Source organism: Melanerpes formicivorus, unplaced genomic scaffold, assembly GCF_026170545.1.
Source record: "Melanerpes formicivorus ecotype bairdi unplaced genomic scaffold, bMelFor1.0.p_v2 SCAF_1, whole genome shotgun sequence".
In the NCBI taxonomy this organism is placed as follows: Eukaryota; Metazoa; Chordata; class Aves; order Piciformes; family Picidae; genus Melanerpes; species Melanerpes formicivorus.
In genome coordinates this window covers 54,396,273-54,416,779 of record NW_027142353.1, presented here as the reverse complement: position 1 = coordinate 54,416,779, position 20,507 = coordinate 54,396,273, and the positions used below count along the sequence as shown (strand labels likewise).

The following is a 20,507-nucleotide window of genomic DNA, read 5'->3' as shown; positions in this document are numbered from 1 at the left end:
GCATCTTAAGATGCATTGAGGCAAAAGGATAAAATATCATATTCTGAATATTTGGTGTAGTTGTGTTCAGATCCAAGATCCCCAAAATGGTGTCAGAATGGAAGAAATCAGAAACACAGAAATGTTTATGGGAGTCAGTGATCTGGAAAGTGACAGTGAAGTATGGTTAAGTTGGTTAGTTAGTGACCTTGGAAGGGGTAAGGGAGTGACACCATCTATCTGTAATTATATAAAGGACAAAGGACACAGATGAAATGCTTTGAACTAAACAAAACAAATAGAACACCAGAGCAAAACCCATTAAAAATGTCCCAATTCTGAGGGCTACTATAGAAAACAACAACATCAAACCCAGACATCACTCAAGTAATCTAAAAGGAGATTCAGTTGCTATCAGTAGTGAAGAATACCTTTGGCCAGAAATACCTTTGCAATGGCTTCCTAAGTGGGTCAAGATGATTTCTGTTTGCCTGGATGTCTGCACCAACAACATTATGTAAATTCATTAAGTGAATGACAAATCAAAAGGTAAACTAAAGGCAACATGTTATTTCCTAACAATATTTTCCATTTCAGGAACAAAATGACTCTTCTGTTTTCATATCTGAATTGCTCTAAGGTGTCAACAGAGAATTTTCATCTTATCTTTTCTGTGTTCTCTTCTCATCCCTCACAAAAGGAAACAGACCTTAAATCTAGGCAACAAACATCTGGCTTTACACATTCAAATGAGTTGCATCAAAACAAACAGAATAATTCAAAGCTGACCACAAGGTCCCACTGGCTCATTTGCTCAAGTAATTAAAAAAAGATGAGCTTCAGCACCAATTAACCTACTGAGTGCTAATTAGCATTAATGAGGATTTGAGATACTTGGTATAGCTTGACCCAGAATGTCCTCCAGAGTCCACTAATTGGCTAGTGGCAAAAGCAGGGCTTATGAAGAAGGGAAGGTTAAAGTGGATGCAGGTGTCTCTCAAAATTGGATCTTCCCTGAGAAAACACACACAGAGCCCAGTTAGAGAAAATTAAATAATCCAAGACCACCCTTCTCTTACAAGTACTGAACCCTGAAGAAATAAGTTTGTGTTTTGTTATGATTTACTACAGGAGACAGAACGCACAGGCACAACAAATGGGCAGTCATTTATTTGCCATTGCTTTTAACTTGCTGCCCTCTGCATTATTCTGAATTAAGTCAGATACACACAGGTTACATTACTTGGTCTTGTTTCTGCTTTGCCACTTCCTCAAAGGAGGAACTGAGAATAGAATAGAATAAACCAGCTTGGAAGAGACCTACAAGATCATTGTGTCCAACCTATCATCCAACACCACCTAATCAACTGCTGGTGAACCCTTACCAGAGCTGCTGTCCCTCTGCCTTAAAAACAAAGACTCCATGGCCCAGGCATGGCCCTTCAGTGCAAGATACCCATGGCTAAGCCCAGAGAGAGGGCAAGTAAGGCACATCCATCCACCTGTGGGTAAGCCCACAGAACAACAAAGCACATCTGAATAGCTATGAATCCTCTCACCCTACTGCCTGCAGGTGCATTGCCACCATATTTTTTATCCTTTGCTGCTGCTGCAGCATTTAGCAACAGATACACATTCTGCAGCTTGGTTTAAAATAGAAAACCCTCCAAAACTTATGCTGAAATTCTGCCCTTAACTCCACAGCCTCCCTACTACTCCTCCACGTTTTCAAATGGAGCAGCAAACAAACCCTTGCTCAGCCTCCTTTCCACTGTTGTTTAACCTGTTGTTGCCTGAGAAGCCCTGACTGGCCTCTGTATTCCCCTCCTGATCAAAGAAATGTCTTGCAACATGTTGTCCTCACACTGTGAGCAGCAGTGAGGGAGAGGAAAAGAAGTATTTTGACAAAATATCCAATGTAGCTAAACACAAGGCAAAGGATCAGGAAGTTTCTGTCCCTGTCAGCCTCAGCTGTAGAGAAGATGTTGAGGAGAGAAGAGCATTGATACTCTTCTCTCCTTTTTAAAAGTTTAGAATCAAAATACAATACTTCATTCCTTCTATGCATTCCAAACAGTAACTTAAATGAAAGTTTTTTGTTTTGTCTATGGTTTAACTCGGTCTCTTTCAATTTAGACACAAGTGCATTACAAGAATTCACACAACAGAGTTGTTGAGTTATGTAGTGGGCAGAGAAATGACAATAAATGCAGAGTTGGCATAAGAAGAACATAAAAACAACATTCCTGCAGACCAAGAACTGAAAAGCAAAGCATGTAAATCATCTCAAATGCAAGCGACACTAATGCAGAGGGTTCAGTAAAACTCTATGTTCAAACACCCAGGACAATCCAGGGCTGTGGAAGGACTGACTGGCTGAGTAAGCAAATACACCTCCACTGCTTGGGCTTCAGAGACATCCCTGATAGGAATTACCCTCCTACGGAACAGCTAAAGTATCAACTGCAGGCTTCTGCTGGTTTTTCCTCCCTTGGTCCGTAAAGGGGAGATGTTATTTTTGGTTATCTAGCTTTGGATTGCAGGAATGTTTTACTATGAGGTCAGAATAGGAGGTCTTTTCAATTTAAAAGGCAAACAGGCATTACTGATAATGAAGCTGCAGTGTAATCAAAGGAAATCTCCAGAGCATTTCACAAGGAAGTGTCTGAAGCATATAAACAGTAAAACAAAAATCAGCGTTTTCTTTGCAGAGTCAGCGTCTGCACACACTGTTCCTTAATCACTCAGGATTCAGCTGGGGAAAAAGAAAAGACATCTAAATCCATGCTCCTTGTGCATTTTTCTTTAAATATTCCATAAGCCATCAACAAAAACCCAGACCATGGCTAGAAGATCAAAGGGTCACCAGGCACAAACCACAAGGAAAAGAAGACAGAAGCGTGCCTGTGCCACTTGCAGGCTGAGATACACAAGAATTTACCGATCAGAGATGCCTCCTGCATCAAGATAGTCAGGCTTTAGGGAGTCCAAGTGCTTGCTGAAGATTCAGCAACAGCCAGCTCTCCAAGGAAGCCGAAGGCCTTATGCTGTGCTGCAGTATAACAGCAACCTCCCAAATACTTGTCACAGCCACAGAGAAGCAGCTCTCTTTCTGTAAGGAGGCAACTACTTAAGGAACTTGCCCTTTCTATGAATTGTATTTGACATTATCCATTATCAAATATTTGTTAAACAACAAATGCATCGGGATATGTGGCCCACCAAGACCAACTTGGAACATACTTAAAGCAGGCTTGTAGTGGTGAGCTCTCCAGACCTGCAGTGCACAGGCCTGAGCCCAACTCACAGAAGACTAAGTCATTTATCCTGCCTGCATATGAACATATTGAGTGTCACACAAGTTCAGCAGCAGCTCTGTGGAAGTCCTTTGTGGTGACTGATGGCTAAACCAGTTTCTGCTCTTATCCATCAGTCAGAGAAGCTGACAGTGCTCCCTATACCATCCCACTTCCCTCAGCTTGTTCATCACACGAACCGACAGAAAGTTGAGCTGGTCCAACTGAAGAGAGAGAGCAAAGGTGAGCCAATATGGCCATGGCTGGTAAGGAATAGTCTGGCAAACTCTTAAGCTCTGCAGAAACACTGTTATTACAGCTTGTGATCTGGCCCAGTAGCATGCTACATCACTGAAACACCAGTCCTCCTTTCCTGTTACTTCTTGGAAATTCAAATGCAGACCCCCAGCATGAAAAAGAGCCTGCGACCAGCACATAGCAGTAAGCCCCATGTAAGGTGTATGCAAGTCTACCCATGTTGCCACATCACCTTGTGCTAGAGTCAAAATCACCCTGCAACAGTAGATGGAAGATAAGGCATGTTGTGAGCTTCAGCCAGCCCTGTGTGCAGCACCCAGACTGTACCTAGAGTCCTAGGACCAAATTCTCCACTCTAAGCCCACAAACCCTTCAGGTTGGTCCTTAAAGCTCTATGGCTAAGAGCAGGACAAAGCTTTTCCTTCCAGTGACAAGCAAGGATAATTTACATTTTATTTTGTCATCAAAATGTCCTAAGGCAGAAAAGCCAAATTGATTCCTTTGATTCCACAAATCACATGGCAAATCCATTCTAGCCCTCATTTTTGAGGATGGTATTTCCTAAATTTCTTTCCAAAACTACTACTTTGAATAGAAAACCAAGCACCTTTAAAAAAATCATCTAAGAAAGCAGACACTAAACATCATATGCCTCTCTGAAAAGCAACAATCCTAAGAAAGCAATAAAGCAGATCTCTCTCTGCTTAGACTGCCTTCCATTTCTTCTGAGCACCACAAATATTAAGCGTGTGTTTATGCATTTCATTACACTGGAGGGGGGACACAAATAATTATCAGCTATCCCAAAGCCAGCTTAACACAAAAGCAAAACCCATTTCTGGCTTTGGCTGTTACAAAATGTGGGAACTGACTCAATGCCTGAGAAGCAGAAAAAGCTAAGTGGCTTGCTGCTTTTCAGCTATCCTTTCGGTATCAGTGCTGTTTACTTCTTGTCCATAAGTGCCTCACTTTGCACTTAGTCTAGTGGCTGCTTGGTCGTATCTTCTACAGATAAGGTGGCAATACAGCTGCAATTATAACATTCTTTTCCTACTCACTCATTTTTTTCTGAAGTAGTCACCTTGAAGGTTGAAGTTTTTCATGCTTGGTCTCTATGTAGAGGTGGCAGGTTTAGGGTTTTGGGTGGTTTGTTTTGTCGTTGTATTTTTTACTTTATCTGAACATTCTGGCTTTACAGAAGTCCACTTGAAGACTTTGAGTAAAGTTAAAAAAAAGATTACTGTGTTCAAAAACTCTAAACTTCTCTCTGTTTTTTTTCCTTCCTTATCCTTAGAGAAAAAAAAAGTTGAACAGCTCAAGGCAAAAACTGGTGAACTTTGGAAGTGTCTGGGTTTGGTTGATCTGCAAGAAACCAAATAGCTTTTCTCTGACTATTTAAGGATTTCACAATTTTCCACTAAAAAATTAATACCTAGCACAACTTTCTGGGTTTTTTTTGTCCTTGCCTCATGTAACTTAGTACTTCCATTCTTTGCCACAGATCAGAGGTGTGAATGCAGGCTGTCCGGCCTCTCTTCTGAGACTGGGTTAGCCAGCGGAGGCTGACTGCTGAAGCCATTAGGCTGGAATAGTTGTTTTGGAACAGTTCTCCTGCTGTGCAGCCTGGAGGGAAGATTTCTTCTTCTCTCCCCTGTGGAGATCCTCAGTGCCCAACCCAGTAACTCGGGATTAGGCACCAGAGAGATCGGCCCCTTAATCAGTTTTAACTTGCATCATCTTATGTCCTGTTCTTTCTAATCTTTGCTTCCAATTTACAACTTTATTTTGGCCTTTGTGCCGATACTGCACCTCTGTCAACTTCGACTCTGCTGGCAGATTTGATCACAGCTCTAAATCCTTCTCCAGGTCACCAGGTTTTAACCCTATTTGTGCACTGGATCTCCCTCAAGGTTACATGATAAGCACAGTCAGGATGTCAAATAATTAATTGCACTTGATAAAGGCCATGTTAGCTCCAACCGGTTTGTGCTAGCAGCTGGGCACTTGGGTCCCCAGTGCCAGTGGGAGCATACTCACCCCCTCATCCCTTTGGCCAACTTCCAAAATCTTTTGTGTCCTCTGCTCCTTCCCACTTCTGCCCCACAGCCTCCCCACTCTTCAACTCTGAGCAGAATCAAACCCAGCCCTTTCAAGAGCCTCCCACACATGGGACAGAAATACTGGAAATTAACAGTACCTATTAAAATGAAATAATATGATGATTCTGTACTGATATGGGGCAGGAGGGAGAGAGAAAAGACTCACTGTAAAATAAACCAAAACGATGCATTTTCTACCTACCATCCACGAATGTTTACCATATGGAATCAAAGAATTTTAAAAAAATCCACTGATATAATTTTATGTGCTTTCTGCTAGTAAAAGGAGTCTAATATCTTTTTACTGGGAAAGCTGCAAGGGAAAATCGTAAATACGCCCGTCACTTTGTTGTGTATGCTGGGGGAGAAATCTCAGCTTTGCTTCCCAGAAACCCTGCGAAGAACATCTGGAAAAATTGATAAAAACATTGAAACCTCAAAATCCAAATACAACTCCCCCCCTCTTCAACCTCATTTTACGCTCAGCTGCACTGGATGGGCCGGATTCAGATCACAGTCATGCGTATCCTGAGTAAATACGCTGAAGTCAACACAGTGCTGAAATGAGAATTTGGCTCCATATATCCAATGCTGCTTAACCAGTTGAAAACACAAGACTCAGTTTGTTTCAAGTAAGATTCATTGTACCTGCTGATGTGAAGAGGCCTTACTGGCACGGTCTCCCTATTCAAGTAGATGTAATTTGAAATGCATCAATAAAGAGACAAAGTGCTTTGAAATATAATGAGCCCAAGCCTCCTTCCTCTTGATGTTAATGAAAAAGCTTGCCTTTTCCTTGGGAATTACGTGATCATATCCTCAGCTCATTCATGAGTTTGTCAAGAGAAAAGTGAAGTCTGTTTTACCATTTCTGCTTCTGCTGGCATGAGGCTGAGGGCTCTGCCACTCTTGGCTCTTGCACAACCAAAAGCTTTAGTACAGTTTCCCACGTTCTCCTCTTGCGCCTCCCCAGGGATCTGTGGAGTGGACAAGCCTCCACGGATACCTGCGTCAGCTCACTGATTACCCGTTGGGTCACACCGCTATTGAAATGAGATAGGTATCTGCCCTCATCTGACAAATAAAACTGAGGCTAAGATAAATAAGACGTCTCGCTCTCAGGGTGAGAGCTGGTCATGCGTGTTTCACTAAAGCAACAGAGTTCAATTTTGTGAGAAGCACTTAAATGAAAGAAAATCTCCACCAGCAGGTCTCCTCGTGGAAGGCAGACAGAGGAGAGACTGTGGGGAACTGGTGTTTTAGGTACACCATAAACCAGTGTTTGTTTTATGGAATAGAAATGGAAGAAAGAGGTGGCCAGCTATCATGAGTGGCTGTCTCAAAGCAGCAAGAGTAAAAAGGCATATCAAAAAACACTGGGCAAAAGCACACTGGAATGCTTCCTTGTCACTTGCAGCTGTACTTCACTAGCTCTGTAGTTGCTTCTCTTCACCTTCGTTAAAGAAAAGACACCACCTCCCAGATTTCCAAATAATTTGAAGACATTTTGCTAACACTTCAGTGCTGCAGACACTTTTCTGCAATGCCCCAGACAGGCCTTTCAGCTTCTTGTAGAGTATGCAAATCATGAAAGCTACACTGGTTTTCAGTATCAAATAATCTAATGCTGGCCACTAACCGATTAAAAACAGAACAAGAAACAACCAAAAAACTACTCTCAAAGGGGGCTCTCTGGCAATTCTAAGACAGAGAAACCCTCTGAAACAGGAAATCTACTGTTGCAAAGCGGGTGCTGCACAGCTTTGCTTGCTCTCCATTAGCTGGCCAGTGGAGCAATGAAGTGACATTCCAAAGTAAAGTTTGCGTTGGTCCCTAATCAGGCTTTACTCCACCTGAACTCCTGCTGGCTTCAATGAGAAGTTAGATGGAGTAAAAAGTGAATGAAGACTTGAAGATTTGGCCAGTTATGAGCCAAGATTTAGTTGTAAACTTACTTAAAGACACAAAAACCTCCGCAGCTGAACTCAATGCCACTTTTGAATGCAAACCCGTAGAAAAACTGTTTGTTTTCTTTGTGTAAATCTTGCATGTTAACATAATTAGGTCTGCTGGGCAGGTGTCTCCATATGTCCATGTTTGCTTTGGCATGCAAGCTGTCCCTCTCACCTCTCCAAATTCATGTAAATTTAGTGTTAAATCCTGCCTTTTGTTTCATCAGAGTGCCAGGGAGCCCCTCTCCCTTCTCAAGGCTTGCTCACATCACAGCTGGGCTGAAGTCCAGCCTAGCACTACTGGGTGCCAGGCTGGGGAGGGCAAGTGCAGGTACACATCCTCCATAAGTAGTCTGGCAACTATGGCATAAGATCTATCATCAGCCCCTTAACTGCACTCTCCCTCCTCTCCTTCTTAAGCTATTTCTGGAGTTGCTAGTTTTCCAGACACTCCCCTCACTTCCCCCCAACCCCCCACCCCCAAACCCCCTCCAATGAAATCCCCCGTTCCTAGAATCATCTGATTTTGTAATTATCCCAGCATGCAGAAAAAGTAGGCTTTGAGCTGTCCAGATACATCATGAATGAGAATACAAGCCTTTACAGCTCAAAACAAAGCAGTGATACACCCTCCGAGCATCACTCTGACATTATTTACAAGGTTTTTAAGACCCAGCTGTAGTGTTTGGAATGCTGACACTCTCCCCTGTGCAAACCAAACACTCCCTGTGCTACCACTCACCCTGCTGTTTGCTCCCTGCCCTTAGTGAGGCAAGAACATGCACCTGCTTTTTTAGATCAATACAGCAAATCAATGTTTAGAAACTGTTCAAAGGGGCTGAGATTCACAAAGATGTAATGAGTACTAGTGCAGACAATTTTTTATCAACTGGAAAAGCTGTGTCTAGCAAGAACGGTGGGCAGGGTGAAGACCTCCTTAGGCTATGTGTATTTGGGTATCAAGTGGATACAGGTCTTGTGGCACTCCTTCCTTGAGTGCAGCAAGGACCCAGGTACTACACTGCTCACATTTACAGAAATTCAACTGAGCCACAGCAAACTGTCGGCATCCTGTTGTGCAAGCCTAGACGCACTCACTGCTCTCCAGGCTTTGTGAATTGGTTTTTGTTTAGAGGATTCATCCTAAACATTCAGATCTTGCACCTCATTTTTTGTCTAAGCTCTAGGCAATGATAAAAGCAATTAGCTCCCTAAGCATCTGTAATTGGGTGTGATTTTTGTTTGTTGCTTGCTTGTGAAAAACATGGAACAAAAATAGGGTCTGCTATGTGGGCCAGGAAAATAGACTGTGATGACAGCCAGCTTATCTTCCACAGCTGCCTGAACAAACCAACATTTAATGGGTATGTGTCCAGGAACACTTCCAACCAAGAGCTAGCAATGTTACTTGGAAGTGGACAGACCTGTGCAGTTTAACCACAGCTCTCCACTTCCTAATGGAAATGAGGAGACTCGGGTTACTTTCCCTTGCTGCATGGTATCACACTGCCAGAAATACCCAAGAGCAATGGGGCTGGGGGCAGGAGGTGAGAGCTGAGCACATGTCTCAACTCATTTCCACCAGCTTCAAGAAAGTTTTTAAAAAACATGAATCAGAAAGACTATAACTGCAGAAAGTTGGCACTCCACCTCTTTCCTGCCCTCTCCTTCCCTTTGGACAAAACCACAATTTTCAGCAGGTGTGAAAGAGCCAGGAGACAAGCAAGAGAGATAAAAGACAGAGCAACTCTGAAGAGCCCTCAGGAAGCCACATCACAAGCACAGCACAGCAGCTCCTAGTAGGCAGAGGCACTCTACTATTATCTAGTTCACAGATGGACCACCCAGAAAATCTGGGAGCAATTAGGAATGAGAACAAACAAATGCATGGAAAGAAGAGGGGAGGGAGAATGGGAAGGAGGACCAGGAGGGATTCCTTACATCATCTCCATGCAAGCGTTTCGAGAATGAAGTGTAGCTATATGAAGGAGGAATGCAGATGAAGAGTTTGCAGTGAGAACACAATAAAATAAAAGGCTATAAAGACATGCACTGTATGAAGGAGTTACAGCATGGCTATCAAATTTACAGAAAGTCAGGACAGTGTGTAAACAGGGAAGAAACTCATCAAGTTCTTGGAGACAAAGACACAGATCAAATGCTGTCTCACTATTAACAGTATGTCAACCTGTCTTGCAACATAGAGATTCATCAGGCAAAATGTTGAATCACTCTCCACTGTCAGTAGCTGGCACTAAATAGTGGCAGGAAAACATAAATGCTACAAACCAACACTAATGCAGCTTTACACCCTTTGCACAGATGAGAACCGCAGCAACAAGCCAACTCAAACTACCAGCGCCATGTGCCTTCAGACAGTGGTGTTTGCTGGCCTGGATTCCACTTCTCTGGAATCTAAACAGTCTACAAGTCAGCACCTCACAACACTCAGTTACACCTTTCTTTCTGGGAAGGCTGAACTGAGTTTGGTACCAAGTGCTTTGGCTCCAACAGGCTTCAAGGTGACTGCTCAGCCCTCCAAAAACAAGGGCCATTTTTAATCAAATACCTGATGCCAGGCATCTTTGTTGGTTTTCATTGTGGCAGAGAGGGTTGCCTTCGCGCTGCACAATTTGCATTCTCTTTTTGAACAATTTGATATGCAATTTGCGACTCTTGCAAGTAAGCACAGTACATAAACTGTGTTTTGTAGGAACCAAAAGCCACAGCAGAAGAATGAGACTCAAAGTGAAAAACTAAACATACCAAGTGTTTTGAAATGATCTTAATCAATAACACTGTGTTTACTTTGTCTTGGCTTCTGTGAAACGAACGCTGGTCACCAAGGACATCTTATAAACATGCTGAAGTTCAAACAAGCATTTAAAAAGTTTTTCACTTTACTATAATCTTGGTTCTCACTCCCTGATAATTTTCACTAAAAATAGGGCTTATTAACTCACAAGTTCAGCTGAAAAAAAATCTATCCACTCATCTTAGCAGCAGCTACAATATGGCAATTAGTTTACCTTAGAATAGACATCAAAGGCTCAAAGGATGACCCTGCCCTAGAAGAACAAAATCTTTTAAAAGCCCCATTCCACTCAGCTTGCTAGTTTATAAGGTTTGCTAAAATCCAGTTTAATGATCATGTAGTTTCTTAGCAAGTCATGTGGTGCCATATTGTGAGTTAGTTATAAAACCTTTTTGAACTTGGGGAGCTTTTCTGACCAGCTGATGCAGGACCATATTCTGAGATGGTAAATGAAACTGTTGGACGCAAAAGCCTCAGTACGATTTTCTTTGTGTTCATTTAGAAGAGACAAAAGTTCCCACACAACACATACTCTCCCCTTACAGCGAAAGATTCAATCATAACAATATGCTCAAGTCCATATGGTGTGGATGTAAGAGAGAGGCATAACTGAGAACCCTTAAAAAACAGGGGCTGCATTGGAAAAAAGCAAAAGCATTTAAACAACAACAACCAAAAACCACAAACACAGGGAAAAAAAAGATCCCTTAGGGTGAAACTGGCACACTGGATTAGCCAGTTCTCCTTTTGGAAGGATCTATCTTTGTCTTTCAAAATTAGTCTGGCTCAGTGGCCAGGTAATAGCACTACATGTTACCAGGCAAGAGACTGAGTGGCAGTTTCCAGTACAGCCTCAGAACAATAATGCAAGAGAAATGAAGCTGGAAGGGCTGATTTCAGTGCAGGGAGCAGACATACATGAAAAGAAATAACAACAAATAATGAAAGAAACCTTCTTACCCTATCTTACCCAGATTTGAATAGTGAATGAAAAACAGGGAGGGGGAGAGAACAAGAAAGATCTGTTTTAAACATTAACGTGAACTTGCCGCACCTCTTCCCATTACTATCACGAAGCATGGCTTTTCCCAGCTCTCTTGTCTTCGTCTCCAACTCCTGAACTTGCTCCAGCAAAGTTTTATGGTAGGTATGCTTGGCCCTGTTCCACAAGGAAAAGACAAAAAACAAAACAAGAAAGCCATATGAACATTTGTTTTGCTCCAGACCCCAACATTCACCTCTCAGGTTAGAGGCATGCAGCTGACCCTTGAAGGAAATAAGGCACAGTGTATGCGTGTCAGTTCAGGTTCACAATACCCGGGAATACATTACTTAAGAAACGAGAAATCAGAAAGACTTTAAATTCAGCAGAGTTCAGCTGCTTCAACACACCACTCAAAATCTAACCAAGCAGCAAAGCTATGGGCCTATGGAGACCTGACACTGCTGCCGTGGGACTGCTCAGGACCCAGGCGCTCAGACAAAAGAGCTGGGTTTCATTGAATATTCATGGCAGTAAAACATGATTCTACTCTGTCTTTTGAGCTATGCGTGGCACTGCTCTGAAAACCTGAGGAGAGTCTTGGATAATAATTGCCATTCAAGCCCCTTTATTTTCATTTATCAGTCTCACATGACTTGGAAAGGCACTTCTCTCCCCACTGAGCTTTCAAAGTGATGGTAACAAGTCTGGCTGTGCCCTATTTTCTCAGCTTGGGGGATTCAAAGAGTAATCCATGTATCACATGTGCATCCAAAATTTGGAGAGCAATGTCGCCCACGAAGAGACTTATGCCTTTTCTCCCCTGTTTCACCTTACTGCACCAGTGCTATTACACCAAAATTAAAAGACAGAATATAGTCCCCTGCCTTGGCACTTACAAAGCAGCAACACAAAATGCAGAGATCTTTCTCCAATGGGCAGTGTCGCTTAAAGTGTCCCATGAGATAATATTGATTTGCATGTGACTACACAATAAGCTTGACGCAAGACGGAGCCAAGTCAGCTATGACACCACTTGCTTCATGGCATTAGAATAATTTTCTTCAACTCTGTAGAGATGGCAAAAATTTGTTTAAAGTTTTATAAAAATCTGACGTGCAGGTACTGCGTAATTTCGCAGCAGTGCTGCAAAACAATGTCCAATTCCCTCCAGCAGAAAAAGAGTAACTGGTGTACATGTAATTAAAATATAATGAAGATGCATTTATTTTTAAAAAGCATGATTCTTATTACTCTTTCCACTGGGAATAAGAAACAAGGACCACAAAGTTTTCCCTGATATTATTTTAAGTGACAGTGCCTTGATGTTAATACTAGGTTATCCGGTCTTTGTGTCGCTGAATTAGGCCCCAAATGTCTCAAAATAAGGAGCTAAAATGGAAACTACTTTTCAAAACACATCTGCATTTAAGAGGGAAGCAAAGAGAACAACAAAAGATGAAGCACAGCAAAATCTGGAGGTAAGGAGTATCAGGATGTAGGTAGAGGAGCACCCTATTAAAACAAATCACCAAATGTCTACAATTTGAAAGGAAACACAAATGTACCATGAGGGCAAAAAATCAGTAGAGCAAGGATATTTTAAAACCAAAAAATGTTTCAAGAATGTGAGATTACCAATAGCTGCACAGACATTAATTAGATTCAAGTTCTGGTAAGTAGTTAGGCTAATGATTAGTCTGGGCTTCTCCTTGAGGAAGGGAAACTATAGCCATCCAAATGAGATAGCTTTGAGCTATTAAGTCTTATAATGTTTACAGTTGACTTTACTATCACTTTCTAGGTAAAATACATTGAAACTTTGACCTTGAACTTCTACAATCCTTTATAACCAGTGTTCCCACAGACAAGAACACAGAAGTCTACAAATTATTCAATCTCTCCAAAGGTTCCATGTTTATCTTGCTATAAACAGTAAGAGATGAGAGATGTTTTTCTTTTCCCTTTGAGTGAATATGAATTCAAAATTCAACACAACGGAGCCTGAGCAATAAAGTCCAATTGGTGCAGCACAGCAGAAGGAAGCATTGCACTGATGTTTCACAATATGAGATCTTGTGTTTGATGTTCAGCTGGAATTTGATACATGACAAAGTCAAACTCACCTTTCACACACACACCAGGACACTAAGATCATGCACCACAAGAACAGGCAAAAGGTTATCTTTATGTTATGGGTGGCCCTTTCCCTTCGAGGCCAGGGAAGTGCATAGCTTCACTTCACTGCTCCAGAAAAATATTTAGGAGGCCAGAATCTATTAGGGAAAAGCATGGCTACACTCATAAACTTCTCTCAGACATGATGACACCTTTATTCTGCCTCATTACCCTCAACATAATTTTAGGAGCCTTGTGCTCCAGGGACTGCAATTGTGCACAAGGATGAGAAGAGCAACTCATAGCTCTCTCTCATTTACACTGTGGAGCTGGCAAGTGCAACACGCTTCTCCCTTCATGGCAAGAAAAGTACATTAAGTTTTTGGTAATAGTTGGAAGGCTCAAGAAATTTTTCACTGTAACACTAACTATTTAAGACACCAACTATTAATAAATTCCTGCGCTCTTGCCTTATTTTCCTGGAATGCATTCTGTGTTTTTATGATTCTCACATAGCTTTGTGGCTCAGCTATTTCGAGACCTCCTAGCACCGGTGACACATGCCAAGTGTGAGGAAGCACTCACCTTATAAAGCTCAGTTTGCTTCCATGGTAGGACAAGTGGGACTTTTACAAGGCAAAAACCAAATTCAAACCAAGCCACTGGGTTCTGGGTAGTGGACCAAAGTTAACAATGGAGTATTGCAGCCAAGTATTAATAAGCTTCCTTCTCATTTTAAAGAGTTTTCCACATTTCCCTGATTCACTTTAAATGGGGGGGAGAGGTAAATAAAGCCTGGATCTGCAGAGAACATGAAAAATAAGAGGTGTACTGACAAGCATAGCCTGCATAACAAAAGGAACATGTTAAAGTAGCTCTTTCTTCCAACATCAAATGTTTTGATAGTGGATGCAGCACAACACTTTGAAAACAAAGATTTGCATGGGTTTGAAACACTTTCCAATCCCTTTTAATCTTCTTCCAGACAAAAGCTATGTATTGTTTTTATGGTTTCCCAGCAATATTTTGTACTGAAATTAGGCATTCACCTTCTGGGTCACATGGAAGCTCATTCTGTGGACATATGCTTTATGTCCAAAAGAAACTGAAAGGGATAAATTCCATAATCATGAGAAGTCAGAGCTGTTAGAATTTTATGGCCAAAAGCAGATTCTGCTGATTTACAGACAGCACTGTGGTGTAACCACTGCTGTGTAAATCTGCCTGCTGATTTCCAGAGACCTTGGGCTCAAGTTTTGGATGGCAAGCTTCTTGGAAAGGAAACAGACCTTCACTCCTTCCACATGGCGGTGCCGATAGCTGTGTCATTTCGTTTATCCCAGTTAAAATGGTAATGGTGTTAATTTCTCAGTGATGTGTTTAAAAAAAAGGAAAAACAAAAGCCCTGCTCAGAGAAGGGCTTTTTCACTTCATGTTCATGGGAATGTCCCATTTAAAATCTGCTGGGAAAATGTCCAGTCTATCAATCATACATGTTTGTCTTGAGAGCTTCACAATCGCTGTACATTCTTGGTCTGAACCACTGAAAGGATTATGTTGCTGAGACTTCTCAAAGAAATAGTGAAGGCTGAGTCAGCAACAGTTTTAAATGAGTAATAGCTGAGGATGACCCTGTCTTGGTCTGGTCTGTTTTACAGTTCTTGAGTAATTTTTGCCAAGAACTGATAGGAACAGAAGATAGCTTCAGGACATTCAATTATCATGAAAATATTTAAAATACTAAAGCATAATCATGGATGCCTAAATATGTATTTGATCCCTGATGCTGCAGACAGCTGAGCTCCTCTTTAGCTTTAATCACAACAGCAGCCCCACTGACTCCTAAGCAGGTAATTCTAAATAATGCCTGACACAGGAGCAGGGCTCATTATGCTAAATGAATTTGAAGAGTTTTCTTTGGAGCTTTAGAAAGCAAGTGACACACTAAGTACCTGGATTTAAAACATTTTGACCTCACCTTTACAATTAACAACAATATTAAAAAAAAATCTCTGTTGTAAAAGTAACAAAACTCCCTCTAGCAGCAGGAGCAGGGAGGTCATTCTGCCTCTGTACACTGCACTGGTTAGGCCACACCTTGAGTACTGTGTCCAGTTCTGGACCCCTCAGTTTAGGAAGGATGTTGACTTGCTGGAACGAGTCCAGGGAAGGGCAACAAAGTTGGTGAGGGGTTCGAAACACAAGCCCTATGAGGAGAGGCTGAGGGAGCTGGGGTTGCTTAGCCTGGAGGAGACTCAGGGGTGACCTTATTGCTCTCTACAACTACCTGAAGGGAAGTTGTAGACAGGCAGATATTGGTCTCTTCTCCCAGGCAGCCAGCACCACAACAAGAGGACACAGTCTCAGGCTGCACCAGGGGAGGTTTAGGTTGGATGTTAGGAAGAAGTTCTACACAGAGAGAGTGATTGCCCATTGGAATGGGCTGCCTGGGGAGGTGGTGGAGTCACCATCATTGGAGGTGTTCAGGAGGAGACTTGATGTGGTGCCTGGTGCCATGGGTTAGTTGTTTAGGTGGGTTGGATTGGTTGATGGGTTGGACGCAATGATCTTGAAGGTCTCTTCCAACCTGGTTTATTATTATTATTATATTAAACTATTAATCATGGTTTGGCCTGAAACAGAAATTGTACATGATGGACAGGTTACACTGGGTTGGAGAGGACTGTCAAAGGTCATCTTGTCCAACCTGCTTGCAGTGAGCAGTGACACCTCTAACTAAATCACACTACCCTGCCCCTGAACTCAGCACTGGTTAGGCCACACCTTGAGTCCTGTGTCCAGTTCTGGGCCCCTCAGTTTAGGAAAGATGTTGACTTGCTGGAACATGTACAGAGAAGGGCAACAAAGCTGGTGAGGGGTTGGAGCACAAGCCCTATGAGGAGAGGCTGAGGGAGCTGGGATTGCTTAGCCTGGAGAAGAGGAGGCTCAGAGGACAACGTATTGCTGTCTACAACTACCTTAAGGGAAGTTGTAGCCAGGTGGGGCTTGGTCTCTCTCCCAGGCAACCACCAACAGAACAAGAGGACACAGTCTCAAGCTGCGTCAGGGGAGATTTAGGCTGGATGTTAGGAAGAAGTTCTTCATAGAATGAGTGATTGTCCATTGGAATGGGCTGCTCAGGGAGGTGGTGGAGTCACCGCCACTGGCGGTGTTTAGGAAGAGACTGGATGGGGCGCTTTTTGCCATGGTTTAGTTGATTAGATAGTGTTGGATGATAGGTTGGACTCGATCTCAAAAGGTCTTTTCCAACCTGGTTAATTCTATTATATTCTACCCAGTTCCACATCAAGTCTGATCTTGAATATCTCCAGGGATCAGGCCGCAACCATATCCCTAGGCAAATCATTCTGATACTTAGCTTTAATTTTAGCAGTGTAGCTTGTGAAAATTAAGGCAAAAAAAAGAAAACAGCAAAGCATTTAATTACTTCTTACTGATTAGTAAAATTGCCTACTAGTTTAGTTTAGCTATGCTACCAGCTCTCTAGGAAGAAGACAAGATTTTCAGATATACGCATATGCTCTAACTTATTCTTTTATGCCAGTGTTTGAAGTGTGCCTATGTGCAGGACACCTTCTGCCTTTTTCAGCATTTTCTGTATCTCTCTGTAAATATCAGTGAACCTGCAGCATTATGTTTACATTTGGACTTCATGATCTTGAGAGGTCCTTTCCAAGCTAAATGATTCTACGATTCTAAGAATCTTCTTGGCTGACTGGCATGTCATTCCTGGAGAAAAATATGTGTTACAATGATTTCACTTCAAGCCTTAGTGACAAGCTAACTTATCTTCCTTCTTTACCCCAGCCAGGATCTGCCTTTTTACCCACAGCTGGAATTCCTTGGGTCCTCCTTGCACACGGTTACTACATATCCGTGTGATAAACCTTGTTGGTTGTAACACAGCTTTCCAAGGGAAAGGACACACTTTGGTGCTTAAGGCATTAAAAGCAAGCTGAACAAACCACCAGAAATTCTAAATGAAAGTAATACTTCTGCATTTCAAATTGCAGTGGTAGAGAACTTAAGTTGCTTCTCTTTAAATCAAAGTTCTTGAAATTGCTTTCCTCCTGCAATGCTTTGAAATCACAGTTTTGAGAGAAGGGAATTACATGAGCTTGTATTTCACAAGCATTGTTCCTACTCTCTAGGCAGGAAAGGAATCATTAAGATTTTACTCTAGCCACAGAGAGCAGAACATTGCTCTTCTCTCAGTTAAATCTTGTTAGACCCACTGCTGAAGAAAAATCTAAAGAGCAGCTGACAAAGAACTTGGAGCTTTCTCGGTATGAATTCATAATGCCACATTTTTACTTTCTACCTAACCTTAGTCAAATTGAATTAAATTATTTGCTCCTTTTTAGGAACAGGAAATCCCTGATGTCCTATTTAAACTTGCCTTTAACTAAGGGGTGGACAACACAAACATAAGATGGCACACCTTCCTTACTCAGACAAAGCTGCCTCCTTCAGATTCAGGACTAACTTCATTATCTCACATTGCTGGTTGCATTGGAAAGTGAGAAACCAACTCCCATTTCACTTGGCTCAGAGGTATTCCAAAGGACTACCATCATGTTGCACTTACTGAAAGGCTTTGTAGTTCTTTAGATAACAACACTGGTGTGGACAGTACGTGCATAGACAATAATTCAGGTAATGCCGAGGACTGATTTGGGACTTACGCTGTCCATGCCACGTCTTTAAGAAGGCACGCAGTAGGCACAAGGAACAAACCAAACCAGAAGTATCCACATCTTAACACCATTCCAGCCTGTAAAGGAAAAAAAAAAACAACAAATAAATGATCAATGTTTTCAAGTAAATTACAAGGAAAAGGTAGAGTGATGGCATCAAACAGGGTGGACTCAATGATCCTCGAGGTCTCTTCCAACCTTGGTGATACTGTGAAACAGGCACAATACCTGTGATCTGGATGAGGTTGCAGTTTCATGGTGGGGGGAGATAGAATAGAGAACAGAACAGAGTAGAACAGAACAGAGTAGAACAGAACAGAGTAGAACAGAACAGAGTAGAACAGAACAGAGTAGAACAGAACAGAGTAGAACAGAACAGAGTAGAACAGAACAGAGTAGAACAGAACAGAGTAGAACAGAACAGAGTAGAACAGAACAGAGTAGAACAGAACAGAGTAGAACAGAACAGAGTAGAACAGAACAGAGTAGAACAGAACAGAGTAGAACAGAACAGAGTAGAACAGAACAGAGTAGAACAGAACAGAGTAGAACAGAACAGAACAGATCTCAAGTCTTAACAGAAATTATGCCTATAATTCGCAAACAGCAATGGCATTTCTCATTGCAATCATTCCTTATGCTCTCAAAGTCCTGAGAGATCTAGAAAACACCTCCAAACTCAAACATTTTGATATCTGTGGATCCAAGCAGACAAATTTTCACTCATGGAGAAGACTACTGTATTTAGCTTGCACTTTTGAGTCTTTTGCGCCCGTTGCTTATTCTATCCAGTGTTCTAGATCTCCGAGGAGCATCAAACTGACATTAAAAAAACCTCGAGACATTTCTCACTAAAATGCTTCAGATGTGTTCCACATGGTTGGTTTTTTTTTTTTTCCTTTTTCTTTTTTTTTGTGTGTGTGTGTTTTGGGGTTTTGTTGTTGTTTTACAAAGAGCAATAAATTTAAACTGGCGTTTTTCTCATTGTTTTAATACTTGAAAAAGCTTGACAGGATTTGAGAAGGAAGAGATCTGGAACCACTGGAAGTCCCAGCATAGGCACATAGTTATGGGACAAAGCTGAAATACAGCACTGCTTATTGAAACGTTATTTTAGGCCATCAGAAACTTTCACAGCTAGGTTAATGGTGAACAAAGCCTGGGTTTTCTTGAAATGACCTCACCACCTCTTGTATGCGCACACACACTTCCTGCAAAGCATTTTACAGACAAATACAAAGTTAAAGTGCAGAACATGGAACCAAACAAAATGTCTACTAGCCTTTGAAATATACTATGAGAAGGAAAAAAATATATCTGCAATTACACTCTAAGGCAAATGTGGTTGACCACAACAAAAAGAACTTGCACCACTTTCAAACTCAGAAAAGCCATCACACTGCATTGACAGGATGTTCACCGGTAGCACCCAACATCTCCTCCAGGTGTTGATCTGTTTAAGGTTGCCCAGCTCAAAACTTCACTCAGATTTAGCAGCAACTTGCCCTTGGACTGCCAAGTACTGAGTACTTTTAAAAGAGTTTTTCACTCTTGAATGTTAAATCCTCCATGTTGTTGCTGGACTGGCAGATCAGGGCTAAATCTTGTGCCAAATGCAAGAGCAAGCTAGACTGTTCTAAAACATTTATGGACACTTTGCCACCCACACAGACAGCAAGCACATTCCAGTGCCATAATCAGCTCTCAGTTATTCCAGAGCCCTCATGCCTCCATTGGCATGAGGATGCCAGAAGCATATGGGAAGTATTGATCTGTGCTTATTTAAGGAAAATGACATGCAGGAATGATAGGGAACTCATAACTTACTTTGCTAAAGAGCTGAACTGTGTAACACAATGGCACAACACAATGAGGTGTATCCTCATGCTTTGTTTTCCTCTGGATGCAACCCTGCAGGTGCTAGCAGTGTAATCATTTCCACTGCCCATCCTTCCATTGCCTGTGTTAATAAAGGCTAAAAAAAGGGCTATAGTATTTTATAGGCATTTTCTGCTATTTCTGTTTCAAATACTTCACGTTCCACTCTCTGCTCTTCTAGCTGAAAGTAACTTGACACTTTCAAAGTGCACAAAAATCTAAGTAAGTGTTCATAGAAGTTTAAATGCTATCATGGTTATTATAAATGTTGACATCTCATTGTTAAGCTTAACACCAAAACCAACTTCAGGAGCCAAATACATTTGGCCTGCAATTATGCATTTCACTCAAGTACTATTCAGCCCAAAACCTGCACCATGACAGGAAATCTATTCATCTCATCTGAATCCTG

The 20,507-nt window shown here is 41.8% G+C and overlaps 1 protein-coding gene across 4 annotated transcripts in view; it reads right to left on the bottom strand.

The window, feature by feature from the left end:
- Nucleotides 1-20,507, bottom strand: part of ATP8A2 (ATPase phospholipid transporting 8A2) — a 362,223-nt gene that overhangs the window by 23,579 nt on the left and 318,137 nt on the right. For 3 of the 4 annotated variants that reach the window (XM_068143684.1, XM_068143692.1, XM_068143711.1), the window contains 2 exons: nucleotides 18,206-18,294; nucleotides 11,454-11,558 (listed from right to left, as the gene is read on the bottom strand). In XM_068143684.1, coding sequence (XP_067999785.1) covers nucleotides 11,454-11,558; nucleotides 18,206-18,294 — 194 coding nt within the window. Of the gene's footprint in view, nucleotides 1-9,525; nucleotides 9,563-11,453; nucleotides 11,559-18,205; nucleotides 18,295-20,507 lie in introns of all 4 variants that reach the window. The other variant, XM_068143701.1, reaches the window with a different exon arrangement.